This window comes from Punica granatum, chromosome 2 (assembly GCF_007655135.1).
Source record: "Punica granatum isolate Tunisia-2019 chromosome 2, ASM765513v2, whole genome shotgun sequence".
NCBI classification, from domain to species: Eukaryota; Viridiplantae; Streptophyta; class Magnoliopsida; order Myrtales; family Lythraceae; genus Punica; species Punica granatum.
In genome coordinates this window covers 2,920,866-2,937,516 of record NC_045128.1, presented here as the reverse complement: position 1 = coordinate 2,937,516, position 16,651 = coordinate 2,920,866, and the positions used below count along the sequence as shown (strand labels likewise).

At 40.2% G+C, this 16,651-nt stretch overlaps 4 protein-coding genes across 4 annotated transcripts; 1 reads left to right on the top strand and 3 right to left on the bottom strand.

Annotated features, from left to right (window-relative positions):
* The first annotated feature begins 992 nt into the window (after positions 1–992).
* Positions 993–2,224, top strand: LOC116193649 (probable methyltransferase At1g27930). The gene is made up of 2 exons (XM_031522390.1): positions 993–1,658; positions 1,750–2,224. The coding sequence occupies exons 1-2, from the start codon at positions 1,063–1,065 to the stop codon at positions 2,060–2,062; spliced, it is 909 nt and encodes a 302-aa protein (XP_031378250.1). The 5' UTR covers positions 993–1,062; the 3' UTR covers positions 2,063–2,224.
* Positions 2,225–2,510: 286 nt separating this feature from the next.
* Positions 2,511–6,388, bottom strand: LOC116193650. Its single transcript, XM_031522391.1, has 8 exons — positions 6,113–6,388; positions 5,974–6,014; positions 4,724–4,781; positions 4,008–4,101; positions 3,734–3,818; positions 3,586–3,651; positions 3,041–3,150; positions 2,511–2,816 (listed from the first exon to the last, which is right to left on the bottom strand). The coding sequence occupies exons 1-8, from the start codon at positions 6,243–6,245 to the stop codon at positions 2,804–2,806; spliced, it is 600 nt and encodes a 199-aa protein (XP_031378251.1). The 5' UTR covers positions 6,246–6,388; the 3' UTR covers positions 2,511–2,803.
* Positions 6,389–7,297: 909 nt separating this feature from the next.
* On the bottom strand, positions 7,298–8,731 carry LOC116198194 (ribonucleoside-diphosphate reductase small chain). The gene has a single exon (XM_031528548.1). The coding sequence runs from the start codon at positions 8,449–8,451 to the stop codon at positions 7,462–7,464; it is 990 nt and encodes a 329-aa protein (XP_031384408.1). The 5' UTR covers positions 8,452–8,731; the 3' UTR covers positions 7,298–7,461.
* A 1,315-nt stretch (positions 8,732–10,046) lies between these two features.
* Positions 10,047–12,794, bottom strand: LOC116197825 (mitochondrial import receptor subunit TOM20-like). Its single transcript, XM_031528075.1, has 6 exons — positions 12,573–12,794; positions 12,333–12,411; positions 11,732–11,901; positions 11,596–11,643; positions 11,263–11,343; positions 10,047–10,547 (listed from the first exon to the last, which is right to left on the bottom strand). Exons 1-6 carry the CDS (start codon positions 12,666–12,668, stop codon positions 10,410–10,412), a joined length of 612 nt encoding a protein of 203 aa, XP_031383935.1. The 5' UTR covers positions 12,669–12,794; the 3' UTR covers positions 10,047–10,409.
* Between the last annotated feature and the right edge of the window lie 3,857 nt (positions 12,795–16,651).

Below are 16,651 nucleotides of genomic sequence, written 5' to 3'. Positions count from 1 at the left end.
CTATTTATATGCGTCGATAAATTATTAAAAACTAAAATAAGAAGTGAATATTTATCATTATTAACTTATAATTTTAAGTTTAATTTTTCTATTCACTTGACAACCTTAATCATTTTGATGGTATTATTTTAAATTTACCTATATTTCCCTTCAATTTGTTTCTCATAGCAAACATCCTTAATCATGTTGATGGTATTATTTTAAATTTACCTATATTTCCCTTCAATTTGTTTCTCATAGCAAACATCGAAATATCATATTATCGTGTACTTTTTCTGAGATATAATGTACTTATCAAGCATTATAATATAATGTTCTCTGAAATGTGACATTTCTAAACTTAATTTCTCAGTAATCTAACATGTCTTGTAATCTAACCATACTCGCACCAAACGCCAACTTAGCGTACAACCACTTCAAAACGATTGAATCCTAAAATCAAGTAAAATTAATTCAATTTGAAGTAAAACTCTTGAGTTTTTATTAAATTACTAATAAACGGAGTGAATTACACATATTCTGAAGCAAACTACATAAATTTTTGAAGTTTATGCTGATTTTAAAGAACTATATTTAAGATTTTTGTTTAGTAATGCATATACATACCTTCTTTATTTAACGTATCATAGAATTCCCTCCATTTATGACTTTATTATGAAATCTACATAATCTACTCACCAATCAAATTATTAATAAATAAAATAGATAAACCTAGGAACGTAAATTGTATGCCAATTGGACGTAGATGGGATTCAAAATAAAAAATTGCCTAAAATGGGAAAGCCTTTAATAAGAGGGCGGTCTTCCCTTTCCACGGTTTTCACCAGCCCCTATGGCCCCGACCACGACCACGACCATATGACCCTCCATGCACATGAGACCTCCTTCTTCTTCCTCAGCTCATCCGACCACTTGTATATATTCTCGCCCACACACCTCAGCCCACCACGCCATCGCTCCAACCCCATCGATCCCCCCCCCCCCCCCCCGGCCATACGTCCCCAGAAAAACCAGGGAAAGATAAACACACAAATCCCCGTCCTCCGCCCGCCCCTTCCCAAGATGAAGAAACGCCTCTTCGATTCCGAGATGAAGGCCCACCGCTTCAACCTCGACAAGCTCTCCCTCACCGGGGTCCTCGCAGCCATTGTGGCCACCGGCGGGGTCCTGCTCATTGCTGCCGCGTTCCTCACGAGGGGAAGCAAGTCAGCTTCTGCGGCCACCACCGCCCTCCTCTGTTCCCTCACGTCGTCCTCTGGCGGCGGGCCCGGGTATCCGGCCCAGTATGATGCCACGCCGATGCAGCTTAAGGCGATCCTCCACTATGCTACGTCACGGGTGGTCCCACAACAGACACTGGCGGAGGTGAGGCTGTCGTTTGACGTGCTGATGGAGCTGTCGCCTTGCAACTTCCTGGTGTTCGGGCTGGGATACGACTCGCTCATGTGGGCGGGGCTGAACCCGCGGGGCACCACAGTGTTCCTCGAGGAGGACCCCAAGTGGCTCCACACTGTGTCCGAGAGGAACCCTAGCCTACGCGCCTTCCATGTGAACTACAACACGCAGCTCTCTGAGGCTGACGACCTCCTCTCCGTAGCCCGGGACGACCCCGAGTGTGCCCCTGACCGGGTCCGCCTTGGGAGCCGGTCTAGATGCAGGTGAGGCAAAAAAAGAGCAATGTCAATCATACGTTCATGCGTGCATATCTCATGCAATATAGTTGAACGTTTTCTTCTTATATATTTACAGGTTAATGTTGCCGGGACTACCAGACGAGATATACGACAAAGAGTGGGATGTGATAATGATCGATGCGCCAAGGGGTTACTTCCCGGAGGCTCCAGGGAGGATGGGGGCCATCTTCACAGCAGCGGCGATGGCATGGAGGCGGGTGAAGCCCGGGGTGACCCATGTGTTCCTACACGATGTGGATCGGAGGGTGGAGAAGCTGTACGCGAAGGAGTTCCTGTGCATGAGCAACAAGGTGGAAGGCACGGGCCGGCTCTGGCACTTCAAGATCTCGCCGTCCTCCAACACGAGCAGAAGCACCTTCTGCTCGTAAACTGATGCTCGTCCAGCTCCTCATTTATTTTTCGAGTTACATTCACGACATATATATTTTTAGGATCTAATGGTACTTCGGTTTAGAAAAGTGACTGAGATCACCTCGAGTAGAATCAATAACGAGGGATCTGTTCTTTTGCTAATGAAAGGGAAAAAAAAATCGACTCTATCAAACATTATGATATTTATCCGATATGGTTATCCAAACAGTATTGACACAATACACCTCGGACAAAGCCGATGAAAAGATGATGAAAAAAAAGAAGCCGACGAAAAGATGAAAAAAAAAAGATGTCCGTGTGGAGAGTGAGATTTGAACCCACGCCCTTTCAGACCAGAACCTTCTCCACTTTCCTGTTCAGATTTGCCAACTTAATATCCTCAGATCTGTGAACATCACAATAATCTTTTTTTTTTTTTGGAAGATATATGATTGAACATCGCGATAATCAAAATATTGAGGCATATAGTGAATGGCTACTAATATCGGATGCTTTCTCGCATTACAGTACCAGAGTCTCACGTCCATACTGAAGTGCAATAGATATACAACACTCGAATTTAAACTGATACGTGTTTAGTCGTTTCATGGTGTTAGATATATGAACTGTTCAATGCGCCCTGAAGTACAGAAGCTTGGACATTCGATCGATAGAAAAGGTTGACGACTGTACGAGCTGCGAAGAGAGAGATGAACAGAGCCAGCAGGCTTCCAAAAGTCATCAGAGCATAATTCATATCAGCCTGCTCCTCTGTCAAGTGTTAGCCCATGGTTAGAATTGCTTTCATGAGAGACTAAGAAAGCAGAGGAAACAACAGGAAGTGGAAAGCATTGAGCAGCGAATGCAAATCTTTCCAACATGCTAAGGATAATAGAGAACTGAACAAGGAATGATCACATGATTCATTGGATGAGGGAGGGCTCGAGATTAACTGATGATGATCAAAATGGAGGACAGCATTTAAAGAATCACACCTGGGCTTAAATAGAGGCGAGACCTTCCTTCGAACAATCTCTTGTATTTCTTCCGATGACAGTACAGACGCTTCATTCTCGAAGTTGGCACTTTCCAACTGATGGCACAACTGCCAAGAAAACATGAACTTTCTTTATTAAGGAGGAAGCAAAAACGGAACAGGTTACAAATAAATGACAAACACGGATATTCAAGTTTTCCAAAATATAAAGAGATATATTGTGCAAGAACTTCATAGATTTGGCTTCCATCTGAGCAACTTTATTCAGCCTTAAACATTTTTCACAATATCAGGATGCAATTACTTAAGCTACGACACAGAAAAACCAGGATATTGAGTATGTGAGTCATGCTTGCATTATAACGAGTAAACCATTTGCAGCCACTGCTGGTACCTTCTAAGAGTTTCTAAGACTTACATTCTATTGAGATATACATAGGGAATTAAAAAAGAAACATTGTATATAAGTAGTACAAGAAAACTTGCATGGTCAAAAGCCACATAAAAATAAGAGGGACATAAAAAGCGTGCTGCAGAGCTCACCTTTTCTAGTATTACTGATTGATCATCTAGGTGAAATTTGCGCATTTGCTCCAGCATCTCCAGTTGCTGCAGAGAGTCCATGTATCTATATTTCAGGCCTCAGCATTTTGTTAGTTAGAAATATATCAAATAAATGCTATTGTACCACCTGCTCCTGCAGTTTTTGATGATAATGCATTCTTTCTGCAAACTCATCAGGTCCTATCTCAGCTTCATCACAGGCCATTTCTTCTCTGCTCCGACAATCAAGTGGTATTAATCAACAGCATCTTGGTTATCAAAATAGTAAGAAACAGCCTCTTTATTGATGCATCCCTTCATTACTTTCACGTATATCAAAAAGTATTCATCGCTGGAGGAAGGAAAGAACCAATGAATAATGATAGTTCATTAATCTTTGAAATTCTTGGTTCTTGCTTTACCTTGCAATGAATTTATAGAACTGAATCATCAAGTCCTGGTCACTCTCATAAACCATATTCACTTTTCCAAGACATGCTATACCAAACCTTGGATCTGCAAGAAAGAGATAATCGATAAGAATCTTACTCTCTTTGTTTTTGCGGGTAGCATCTTAAGATTACGCACATCTTAATATAGCAAATGGTCCAGAATAATCAATTCATCAGATACCACGTTTTTCAATTTGCTGTGTCTAAACTCAGTATCCTATTCAATGGTGTGCCCCTCACACCATAAGATGCTAAGCCTCAGGGTAAGAAATAGATTAAGGATGTTAAATGCAAACTACATGAAATGTGCTGAAAAGTGATCGCCAGTCAAGAAGGTTGGTCACAGTAATATGAAATGCTCTTGGTAGTACATGACTCACTTCGCTCATTGTTATCATTAAGATAAAAGTGCACTGAGTTCAAGCACCAACTCAGTTCATAAGGTAAACATTGTCTTCCCCCACCACATCACATCAACTTGTGTAACTTTCACTTTTCAACTCTCGTGTGATTATAAAATTTAAATAATTAACTGCAGCAGTTCTTGATATTCTGTCTTTACTCTGAGACATTCTTGAGAAGAACAGAGAATATACGCAGATATCCTACAGTTCATACAACTCAAGTGCGTCAAGAAGTTGCAGCAACTAGTTATTAATTACAAACAATCAACGAAGAAAGCTCACCAGTACCCATCTCCTGAAAAATCTCTTCTTGGATGGCTGTAGTTACAGCAACAGCTTCCTGAAAACACAAGCATTCGAATGGGAAAATAGACCAAGAGTACCTTATTTTTCCTTTTTTTCACCTTTATTTTTGGCCATAGCAATAGTACCTTCTAGTTGGATAAGTTTGAGCAATTATCTTTAGTTGGTATTATCTTAACTGAAGTTGAATTTCATAACTTAGTTTCTGCGTAGTCTAAGTAGACTCTCAAAAAATTGTTGGGGCGTACAATGAAGCCAAAGCTGTTTCCAGTATCACTCGATAAACTAAATGAGAGCATTCCTGATCTTCTAAAACACAACCATGTGGCCGAAATATTTATGTTAAGATAGTGAGAGAAAAACAAACTGATCGATAAGCGGATAAATTTGTATCTTTTAGTAGTTTGACCCAATTTACTGGGCTAGTCAGAGTACAAATAACAGGAGCAGCTGCTGGAACCTACTAGCAAACTGGAATGGACGAGGATATACAATGTCCCCTACTTACGGTCCTCTCCTGTTATTACTCATTGAAAAGCTAATCAATCGAAGCAGTAATTGTCAATTGAGGTTGAAAATGGAGGACGCAAAATAAACAAACTTCATCCTTGTCACGAGCACATGTTTGTGATCTACAATTGCAATCAACTAAACATAGAAGCAGAGACCAAGACGTTCATAGCGATCTTTTACAAGCAACCACAGGATCAGAGAAGAAATGTCTCTCAACCTTTACCCCTTATGCGGACCAAGAAATGACAATGTGTGTTTTTGCATCCAATAAATTCATCCCAAAATCGAGAATTTCTTTTCGCTGCTTCAACAAAATATTTACAAGCAGAACAAACCAAACTATTATCATGCATATCTTCCTGTAACCAAACAAAACAAGTTGATGCCCCCAAAACTGAACTCATCAACCTGAAATGCCCAGCTACCCTGAATTCTTCTCACCTTCATTAACCAACATCAGAAGCATCCAGACGATCAGAGCGAAAATACCAACTAAATGAACTCAGATCAGTTCACCTATCCGTATATGCTTATGCGAAGAGCACAGTACATCTACAACAACCTTGTTCTGACTATAAATCTTGTCCGGCAGAGTGTCTAATCGTCTACATTGTCCACTGAGAGTTCAAATTCATCCCGATTGCCGACAAATGAGAAGTAGAAATCAACAGCAACGAAAGCAAACCCATTTGAGGCATGATGGGGGAGAACATTACTTGTTTGTCCTGCACAGCATCAGCAATCCGCTTCTTAACATCTGCAGAGGAAGGAGATAGTGAACAACCGAGCAAGCTAAAAGTAACGAACAAAGCAGGGAAAGGAAGAAGATGACAGAGAGAGAGAGAGAGAGGTTACCGGGCAGAGAGGTGAGGAAGGAGAAGCGGTCGAAGAGATGAAGCAGCTGTTCCTTGGAGAGCATTCCGGAGCCCTGCAACTCTCCAGCTCTATGTGCAGAGGAAGTAGAGGAAGAAGATGAGGGCGACGCCATTGCTAAGCCGAGGAGCTTTAAAAGCTTTGTGGCTGGCGTGCAATACACGACTGGGGTCGCGATGGGCCTTTACTTCGTAAGGAGTTGTGCCGGAGCGTGACCTCCACGCGGCGAGAGATTTTTAGAATTTGCATTTCAAAGTTCAAACAGAAAAGAGAAAAAGATTTATTATCGGCGGGAGATTTATTTTTAGGTCGCCGGTGGCCTCTAGTTTGAGCCAGCTATCAAAATAAATAAATAAATAAATAAATATTTGATATCAAAATCAATCTTTTGTCTTTTCTGTTTGAAACGCAAATAGAAAAGAAATACCAATTTCTCCATTTCGATTTTTCATTTGCCTTTTTATTATTCTCAATATTTTGAAAATTAACTTTTTTTTAGTATCCGAAAATTAACTTTTTTTGGGGAAATTAAATTTTATTTAGATAAAATACAACATCATAATTTTTAATTAAGAATAATAGTATGACCAAAAGTAAAATCAAACGGATAAAATTGAGAGCTAAATTCACCGTAAAAGTTTATTTATGATCAAAATTTTATTTTATATATATATATATATTAAAGATTGAGAACCAAAATCAATCTTTTTTTTGAAATAGCAAATAAAATTAAAATAGATATATTGTCATTTTCGTTTCTAATGCTTTTCCTATTCTCAGTCCGCTCTGTATATCTTTTATCCAGTCCAAGATTAGTTTAATCCCTTTATGCTTCCTTTGACCGATACAGCTTTAACCCATGAAACGACTATTTCAAGCTTGAGATGAAATGTTTACGCAAGAACGAGAATAAAATTAGATATGGTCAGAATTGCATTTTTTTCTAAATCCATCAAATCAGTCAACTAAAATAAAATCTAACGTAAAAACACACAGATTGAATTTTTTTTTTCTAGTAAGAAATGTCCTATAGTTACCGTGGTGTCCATATTAGAACAAAGGGCTCACAAGGATATGTCACTTTCGCCATTTAGGACCCTTCATCATCCCATTTCAATAATAGCATTATCAATAATGTAAAATTTAAAAACTCCAGATAATAAATTAGATCAATGGAATGATTAATACTAAACTGTGATTTTTTATATATATATAATACAATATTAATAGAACTGAATTAAAGGAACTCAAAAAAAAAAAAAAGAGGTAAAGAAAAAAGGAAAAGAAAAAGGAAGTTATTTGCTAGGATGCGGCAGGACCACGGCAAACCCTTAGAAGTCCTCATCCTTAGTGAAGACATGGGTGGCGCCGTTGCCGTTGATGCTCGACATCACGGAGGCCTTCTGGTACTCCCCGACCCTCTTCTCGAAGAAGTTGGTCTTCCCTTGCAGCGATATCAGCTCCATCCAGTCGAAGGGGTTGGCCGCGTCGTACACCTTCCCGCAGCCCAACGCCACCAGCAGCCGGTCCGCCACGAACTCTATGTACTGCCCCATGAGGTCGCCGTTCATCCCCACCAGCGCGCACGGCAGCGCGTCGCATACAAACTCCCTCTCGATCTCCACCGCGTCCCGCACTATCGACTTCACTTTCTCCTCGCTGAGCTTCGACCGGAGGAGGGAGTAGATCAGGCAGGCGAAGTCGCAGTGGAGTCCCTCGTCCCTCGAGATCAGCTCGTTCGAGAAGGTGAGCCCCGGCATCAGCCCCCGCTTCTTCAGCCAGAAGATGGCACAGAAGCTCCCGGAGAAGAAGATCCCCTCCACGCAGGCAAATGCAATCACCCTCTCCGCGAACGACTCGGAGCCGTCGATCCACTGCATGGCCCACTCCGCCTTCTTCTTCACGCAGGGGACGGTCTCGATCGCCCGGAACAGGCGGTCCTTCTCGGCGGAGTCCTTGATGTAGGTCTCGAGGAGCAGACTGTACATCTCGGAGTGGATGTTCTCAATGGCGATCTGGAAGCCATAGAAGGCGCGGGCCTCGGAGATCTGGACCTCCTTCATGAACCGGGCGGCGAGGTTCTCGAGGACGATCCCGTCAGAGGCGGCGAAGAAAGCGAGGATATGGGTGACGAAATGGCGCTCGCCGGAGGTTAGATTCTCCCAGTGGCGGGTGTCCTGGGAGAGGTCCACCTCCTCCGCCGTCCAGAAGGAGGCCTCCGCCTTCTTGTACATTTCCCACACCTCGGGATACTTGATTGGGAACATGCAGAACCTGTCGGAGTTCGCGGCCAGCAGAGGCTCCTCAGGAATCGAAGGCATCCTCTTCTTCTTCTTCTTCTTCTTCAATCAATCAACCAATCAATTGGATCAGATAGAGAGCGAGAAGAGAGAAGAAGGAATCGCACAGTTGCAGAGAGGCTAGGGTTTGGGGACGTGAATTTAAAGGGGGAGGAAGAAGACAATGGCGGGTGTTTTTGAAATATTTCGGCCGGAGAAGCTTGCGGGAGAATCTTTGGAGCGCTGGGGGACATAACGGTCTTTCTGCTAAACCCCTAGGGGCGTTACCGTCATTTTGTCTCCCGGTTTTACGGATAGGTCCTTCGTCGGGGTTGGCCGGTTGCTAGATTCTTGCGGTAATAAGGGGGAAGGAGCGGAGGGCATTACCGGAATATCAAGTTACCAAAGCTTGCTATGGAAGCAGTTTAAATTTTAATTTTTTCCCAAAAAAAAAGAAGAAAAGCAGTTTAAATTAAATCAATTTTCTTCTTTAATTTCTTTTAGTTAACAATTTTAATTTTTTCCAATTTGGGATACAATTTTTGGCGGGTGCTTTTTGATTGGCGGGATTCCGCGGGGGGGGGGGGGGGGGGGGCACGCAGTTTGAAAATCTCTCCCAACTTGATTGCTCGGTGGTCCTATGATTAGTCAGATATTGATTTATTGATGGGTTGGTCGGGGTATTAATTTTGCGGGCCCGGTGAAATATCCAATCGATGCGGAACAATTATCGAGTTACGATTTATCGCACATTGCGCGTGATATCGGATGGTTAGTACTGTTCCAAGTTCGTTTTGTGATCAATTGGAAGCCGGGATTAATGTAAAAAAGATTGTTTTTTTCGATCGTATAGTAATGTGGTTTTGTTGGAGGAGGATGACGGTGCAGACTTGCACACGCTCCCACCTGTAGAGCCGCGGATTGAGTGGGGTGGACCACGCAGCAGGCCTTTCCATGGCACACGTCGGTCCAGTCCAATTGAGGGAATTGTGTGTCTGCGTGTGTTTTTTTTTTTTTTTCTCTCTTGATAAAGTAGAATTGGTTATGTTATAATTAATTAATATAAGTTCTTATTGTGTCAATGGTAAGGCCAATTTTATTGAAAAGGAAACCTCTTTATTCTGATGCTGCACTCGTCCATGCGTACTTCAGATAACCATGAGAATTGACATCGGTGTCGCTGGCGTACCATAATATAAGAAAGGATTAGAATCATACCTTTTCGATAAATCATTTCACATGTTGTTCATGCAAAATCTCATCGTTGAAGAATCTTGTGACTACCGATTTATTACTGTGAACTTACCGGGTTCTGCGTGACGTTCATTCAATAGCTAAAACACACTTGATCTGAGCCTCAAAAGGGTGGGGCACTAAACAGAAACTTAGATGAACAAATGAGCTGGTGAACTTGCAGCACAGTCGGGGTTCACAAAGTCAATCCAGCATTCGGCATTGGCGTACCTGGAAGGGATTGGCGCCCTTGGCAATATAGGCCCCTGGAATCAGTGCAGTCATCTCTGAGTGATGAAGTACGAGTTTCACTGTACGTACAGAACAGCAACATGCATTTGATATCGAGAAGTTAAAGACAATTGCATGAGCAGCAGAATTCATCAATGAGAGAAGCAATCACCTCTATGGAATGGGGACTCGATAAAATGTTTCAAAAAAAAGGCAACCAACCAAGATTTCAATCTTTAAAAAAGTACGAATCAGACTGCATTTCTACGAAGCATACTAACCACAATCCAAGCAAAAGGTATCAACTAACATGTTCGGCTTTCGTGAGGCAATGGCAATGTGCCCAGGAAAGTACACCATAACCCGTTGAGATTATACCTTAGCATAATCAATCTATAGCAGGACATTCAAAACTTATCGATAGGTCTAGAAATGAAAGCATTACGACACAAGGAAACCCCTCTTCTATCTTCTCCGAAGCACCCGAGAAGCCTCTAAAGGATGCTCAATCTCCACGCCTGCTGGGTATCTGGGACTTATCTTGGAGGAGGAGGCGGCGGCGGCGGCATGTGAGATTTTGCAAAGCCAACCCACGCAACAACACCAACTGCGAGGATCACCCATCCGAGGATATCATACTTAAGATCAGTGCTTTTCTGCTTCTTCTTAGTTGTCTGGTAGATGAAAAGCTAAGAGTATTAGTTTGGGTAGACAGGCACCAATGGTCAAGTTCATGAAACAAAGCACTCTTGAATTCTTACAGTAACCGTTTTATTTTAGTTTAAATCATTACATGACAGGAACATATGCGTCATAAATCCTACTTTCCTAAAGAGGGGGAAAGCTTATTTGGTTCCACAAAGCTAGGGAAATTGGTAATAGTACGACAGTTTTCCTGTTTCCCCTTTTCTAAGGAACTGACGAAAAGAAAGGTAAAAGTGCATCAGGGTTATATTCTGCAAGGCTTTTTATTAGATGATGAACCGTGCATTTCAAAAGGAAGATAAATAGACTTGCATTTCAAGCAGCAACTTCCACTAACATTAGGTAACTTGACATGTCAAAAGGAAGTGCACAATGAAAGCCACAGCAATTTCTTTCAAATAATACTATAATTATCAGGAGGGGACACGAAAGCGATTGCAACACATGAATTCCACAAACTACGAGATGCCTACTATATGCTGCCCAAGCAAAGTCAAGAGTCAAACGTATAAATGCTGAAAACTAAACCAGAACTTCTTTTTATACTAAACTACTGAGGGGCATTTTGAAGGAACACTCTCGCCTTCAGTTCAAAATACAGGTTTTGACAAGCTACAATTTCGAAGAGAACTGAGAACATGATAGATTTATAAAATAAAAAGGATATGCATTCTAGAGCATCACCTTTGTGCGAGAAGAAGTTGAAGGCTCAGAAGCTGCAGCAGCAGCAGCCTGTTGGTGGATTTCCTTGTGTAGCTGCGGGGCCTACACACAATAAAAGCTTGATTACGTTGTACAAGAGCTGAATATAAACATGTTTGAGCCATCTTAAGGAACAAAAAAATGGCAATACTTTCAGCTTCGTACATCGGATATTTGATAGCATGATGCCAACTTGATCAACATAGTCGTGGTGATTTAAATGATACAAACCCAAGAATCTATTGAAAGTTCAGACCGAATTAATCTGTTGAAAGTATGTCAACAAATGGCACAAGAGAAAAGGCAAGATAGTACCTTTGCAGCCACTTCCAAAGATTTGGTATAAAGCTCATTATTTGGATCCTACAGAAGACAAGCATACTGGCCCATCACATTTCACATGCAAATGCATGAAATAGACGAATCCACAAAGCCTTACAACAGTAAATACCTCGGAAACGGCTTGCTGGAAGTAACCAGCTGCCTTGTCAAAGTAAACCTTGGCCTCCTCTTGATCAGAAGTCAAAAAGGCATGAGAAGTATGAGCATTTCCGAGACACCATAGAGCGTCATGTTTGTTAGGGTTTAAGGACAATGCTTCCTCCAGCCTCGTAATAGCATCTGGGCAATCAACTCATCACCTCAGAACAATCACAAAGGCACAAAACCAATTTGCCACAATGAAAACGAATCACTAGCAGCACTGAACAGACTCACGACTAGCAATGAGACTAACCAGACAATCTAATTGAATGGGACCCTCGCATCAAATACCCGAACACGAGAATCACAGCACACTCCCAGAACAATCGTGAAGCCACAAAACCAATTTGCTACAAAAAAAAACGATTCACTAGCAGCACTAAACAGACTCACGACTTGCAACCAAACTAACCAGCAGACAATCTAATCAAATACGACTCTCGCATCGAATACCCAATCATGAGAATCACAGCACACTAACAGGATCAAACTTCCATCTAATACCTAGCTATTAAAGGGTGCCTTTTATTTCCTCGAATTAAACTGGTGGCCAGAGCAAACCTCAATACCTTCAATCATCTTCTTAGAGTCGGAAACGTTCTGAAACTGAGACAGCTCCAGCAGAGCTCCTCCCCACCGAGTCAGGTTCTGCAAAACACAGACAGAAACAAGCACCAAAACACACAGATTCAGCGAACCGAAACCATTTTTATCAAGCAAAAACTGCATCAATCAAGAGCCGCACAAGCCCTGGATTTTCATCCAAGCAACTGTGGAATCATGGGAGGGGGTAGAAAGAGGGGGCTAACGTCGGCGTCCTGAGGGTTCATTTGGTAGGTGGCTTCCGCCGTCTTGCGGGCGTGCTCGAAGAAGAGGAGGCGATCGAAATCGCTCTGCATCTCCATGGTGGAAGGCAGGTTCGAGCTAGGGCTGAGGCCTCCGTACGGGTAGGGAACTGCTGAAGCCCTCGCAGGAATCAGAGGAGGAAGGAAGAAACAGTGTAAGAAAATGGAACGAAAGGAGGCTGTTTGCTACTGCTCCGCCTCTTTAACCCTTTCTTCGACTTTCCGTTTTTCCTTTTAGTCCCTCAACTATTGCAGGATTTATGAATCCACCCCTCAATGAAAAAAGGATTGTGAATGGGAATGGGTCCCTCTTTGATTTAACGCCGTTAGTTAGCGAAATGTTAATACATCTGTCCCGTTATACAAAACCCACCATCTTCTAGTCAAGTGATGCGGTCTATCTAGCAAGACATCGACTTAGTATAACACATTTGATACTTTGAGTTCAAGTATTTAGTACTTTTAATTATCATGATTTCCAATTTAAGTGTCTAGTATTACAGTTGAAGTGTTTAGTATTTTATATAATTTAATACAAATAGCAAAAATTCTAAACACTTAAACTAAAATATTAAAATGTTTGTTTGGTTTCAAAGTGTGATTTTAAAATCACATTTTAACTTAATTATACCCACGACAAAATAAAATAACTCATACAAAGTCAAAAGGTGGGCCACATTTATACCATTTTTTTTCCACGATAAAACAAAATAACTCATACAAAGTCAAAGGGTGAGCCCCATATATAACCATTTATACCATTCTTTTTCAAAATCAAAATCTGATTTTTAAAATCCTACTTTGAAACCAAACGCAACATAAACATTTGAGCTCAGGTACCGAACATTTATAATAAAAGTATTTTTTACTTTTACTTTCAATTTAAGTGTTTAATATTAAGATTGAAGTATTTAAAAATAATCCATTTCAAATAGCAGAAGTACTAAACATTTGAACTAAAGTATTAAGCATGTCACCGTAACTCGATGTCATGTTAGAATTTTTCATTGATAAGAGGTTGCCTAAATGTGAAAATATAAATTTTTTTTAAACCAGTATGAGTTGATTCAAACAGTTCGACGTTTATTTCTCTTAAATAATAAATCGCATGCGAGTCTTTTGAATGGAAAAAAAAAACCATATTATGATAGCTTTACTCCTTTAGTAGGCCGACTTGACTCGAACAGGTTTAGTCAAGTCTTGTTATGCTTTCGAATGCCACGGCACACACTGAAAAAAAAAAAAAACTTTATCCCATTTCATTGATGCCTCGGATTCAAATCTTATCGGTAGGTTGAGAAAAATGATTTGTAGCCGAAGGACCTTCACCAATCGCGCCAAAAACTGGTTTTGTCCCAAATAAGATTAAAATTTTATCTTTATATGCCTTTCATCCCTCTCTCTCTCTATATATATATATATATGGGTGATGGTATCGCGATTGGTTGAAAAAATAAGCATCATGGTTGTTTTTTATGACCGTTAAATTTTCTTATGTTTGATCAGGACTGTACACATGTTCAAGATCTTTTTAAGTTAAGATTCACTACTCATAGTTTAAGTATCGATATTTTTCACCACACATCTTCTAAACGACGCTCGATTACGCCCATAAACTAGCCAAATCCGCTTTCGTATTAAACTTAACTAAATCCACCTGTTCAATAGAATAAAATACCATTTAATAACTTAAAAAGGAACAAAAAAATACTAATAATAAACTCTACAAACCATATGTTCGTTCATTACACTCTCAATTGAACAAAGAATAAAATCCCTAAAATTGATCTTCAAATTCAAATTTCAATCCGATATTGGCACTGCCCTTCGATTGCATGCTCCGTCCCCGGCTTTGCCGCCAACCGACTCTTTCCCTCCTCTGCTCTTCCATTCATGTTGCATGTCAAAAAAAAAAATTTGCTTCTATACTACTCCGATTTTGTAAGCATCTATTCCATCTATTTCAATGTTTATTCAGAAAAATTAAGGTTTGCATTTTGTATATTAAATTTGTTTCTCTATATAAAGTTTTATTGTTTGTTTTTTCCTCGACGAATTGCTCAGAACAAGAACAAATCAATGAGAGTGTGTTGAACTAATTCAAAAATGCCAATTTGATAGTTGATTTCGAATTCTGCTGTTTGAATTGTCGCAAACTAATATCAAAATCCTACATCTAGCAAATTAATGCTCGGGATTTGACATATAATATTGGTGATGGAATATGTTAAATTTACATCGAACTTAGCGTCTCCATCTGAAATCGATGCTTACAACATCGGAGTAGTAACAGAAGCCCTTCAGATTTTGTGACATGCAACACGAATGGAAGGGCGTAGGAAGGGGAGAAGTCAGAGTCGGAGCAGGCTGGCGACAGAGCTGGGGACGAACAAGCGATCAAAGAGTGGTGTTGTATCAAACTAGATTTTGAGATTCAATTTTAGGTACTTTATTCTCTGTTCAATTGGGAGCGTAATGAATGATAATATAATTTTTAGAGTTTGTTTATTATTATTTTTCTTTTTATTTTTTAAGTTATTAAATGATATATTATTCAATTGAACATGTGGATTTCGGTTCGGTATAATATCAAAGCGGATTCGGTTAGTTTACGGACCTAATCGAGCATCGTTGAGAATATGTGCAGTGAGAAATATTGATGCTTAAATTATGATGGGTAAATCTCAAGGTGAAAAGATATTGAACACCTGCATGGTCCAAATCTTACGTAAAAAGATCCAACGATTAGGATAAAAAATAACTATGGTAGTTGTTTTTTCAATCAACCACGACGGAGTCTTTAATGTGTGTATATATATATAATTATAGTTTATATGTGCAATTTATCAGTTTTTAATCGTATAATCTTTACTGTTGCGTTTGGTTTGTAAGTAACATTTTAAAATCAGATTTTGATTTTGAAAAAGAGTGGTATAAATGGTTATATATAGGGTCCGCTCTTTAACTTTGTATGAGTTATGTAATTTTGATTTTGAAAAATAATGGTATAAATGAGATTCATCTTTTAACTTTGTATAGATTATTTTATTCTGTTATGGGTAAATTTTTATTTTGTTATAAATAGAATTAAGTTAAAGTAAAATTTTAAATTTCAACTCTGAATCCAAACAGGACAGTACAATTTTAAACATTTCTATCGTAGAAGATGGAGAGGATCGGCAAGTAGGGGTAATCGGTTCCGGGTACCCTGTATTTTTCACGATACCCGGACCCTACCCTGTAAGGGATATGTTCCAAAATTTTGGAACCGGATCCTACCATGTTGAATCATAGAACCGGAACCTACCCGGAACCTGTACTATACCACAGGTTCCGAGTACCCTGTTGGAACCTGTAATTTTTTTTGTTTCGCTAAATAAAACCAAAAATGTCACATATATAATCAGTAATCACGCCAAATAGAATATCAACATTGATTTAGATTAATCTATAACAAAAATATATATATATATGTCTCATCAATTCATCAACAGAATTAAACATTCATAATACGATCCCACACAACAAAATGCATTTATTCTGATTCATTAGAGGAGACGGTAAATTTACTCTTTCATCTTTTTTATTTTAATAAATAATCGGTTCCGGGTACCCTGTAGGCAGGAACCGGAACCGGAATCGATTTTCACCGGTTCCTAATTTTAATACCCAGAACCTACTCCATTTTCAATACGAGCTACCCGGACCCTACCCTAACAGGTAGGTTTCGACCGGTTCCGGGTATACCTGGTACCCGTGCACACCCCTATCGGCAAGGGAGAAAGCTTGACCGGTAGCTAGAGTTCACACTTCCAAGGAATGGAACCACAGAGTTGTCAAATCATGTTCTTTGGAGAGGACTAATGTGCCTATATTAGTTAAGTAGGGTCCGACTACCATGATTCGGGTCACTCCGGACACGCATTCCTCCATGTTGGATGCGCGTGGGTCTACGAAGCACTATGTATCCAACGATGAGGGACTCCATGTCGCTGGGACATGAGGTCATATTAGAAGTTTTCTAATAAAGTAATAAAGCATGA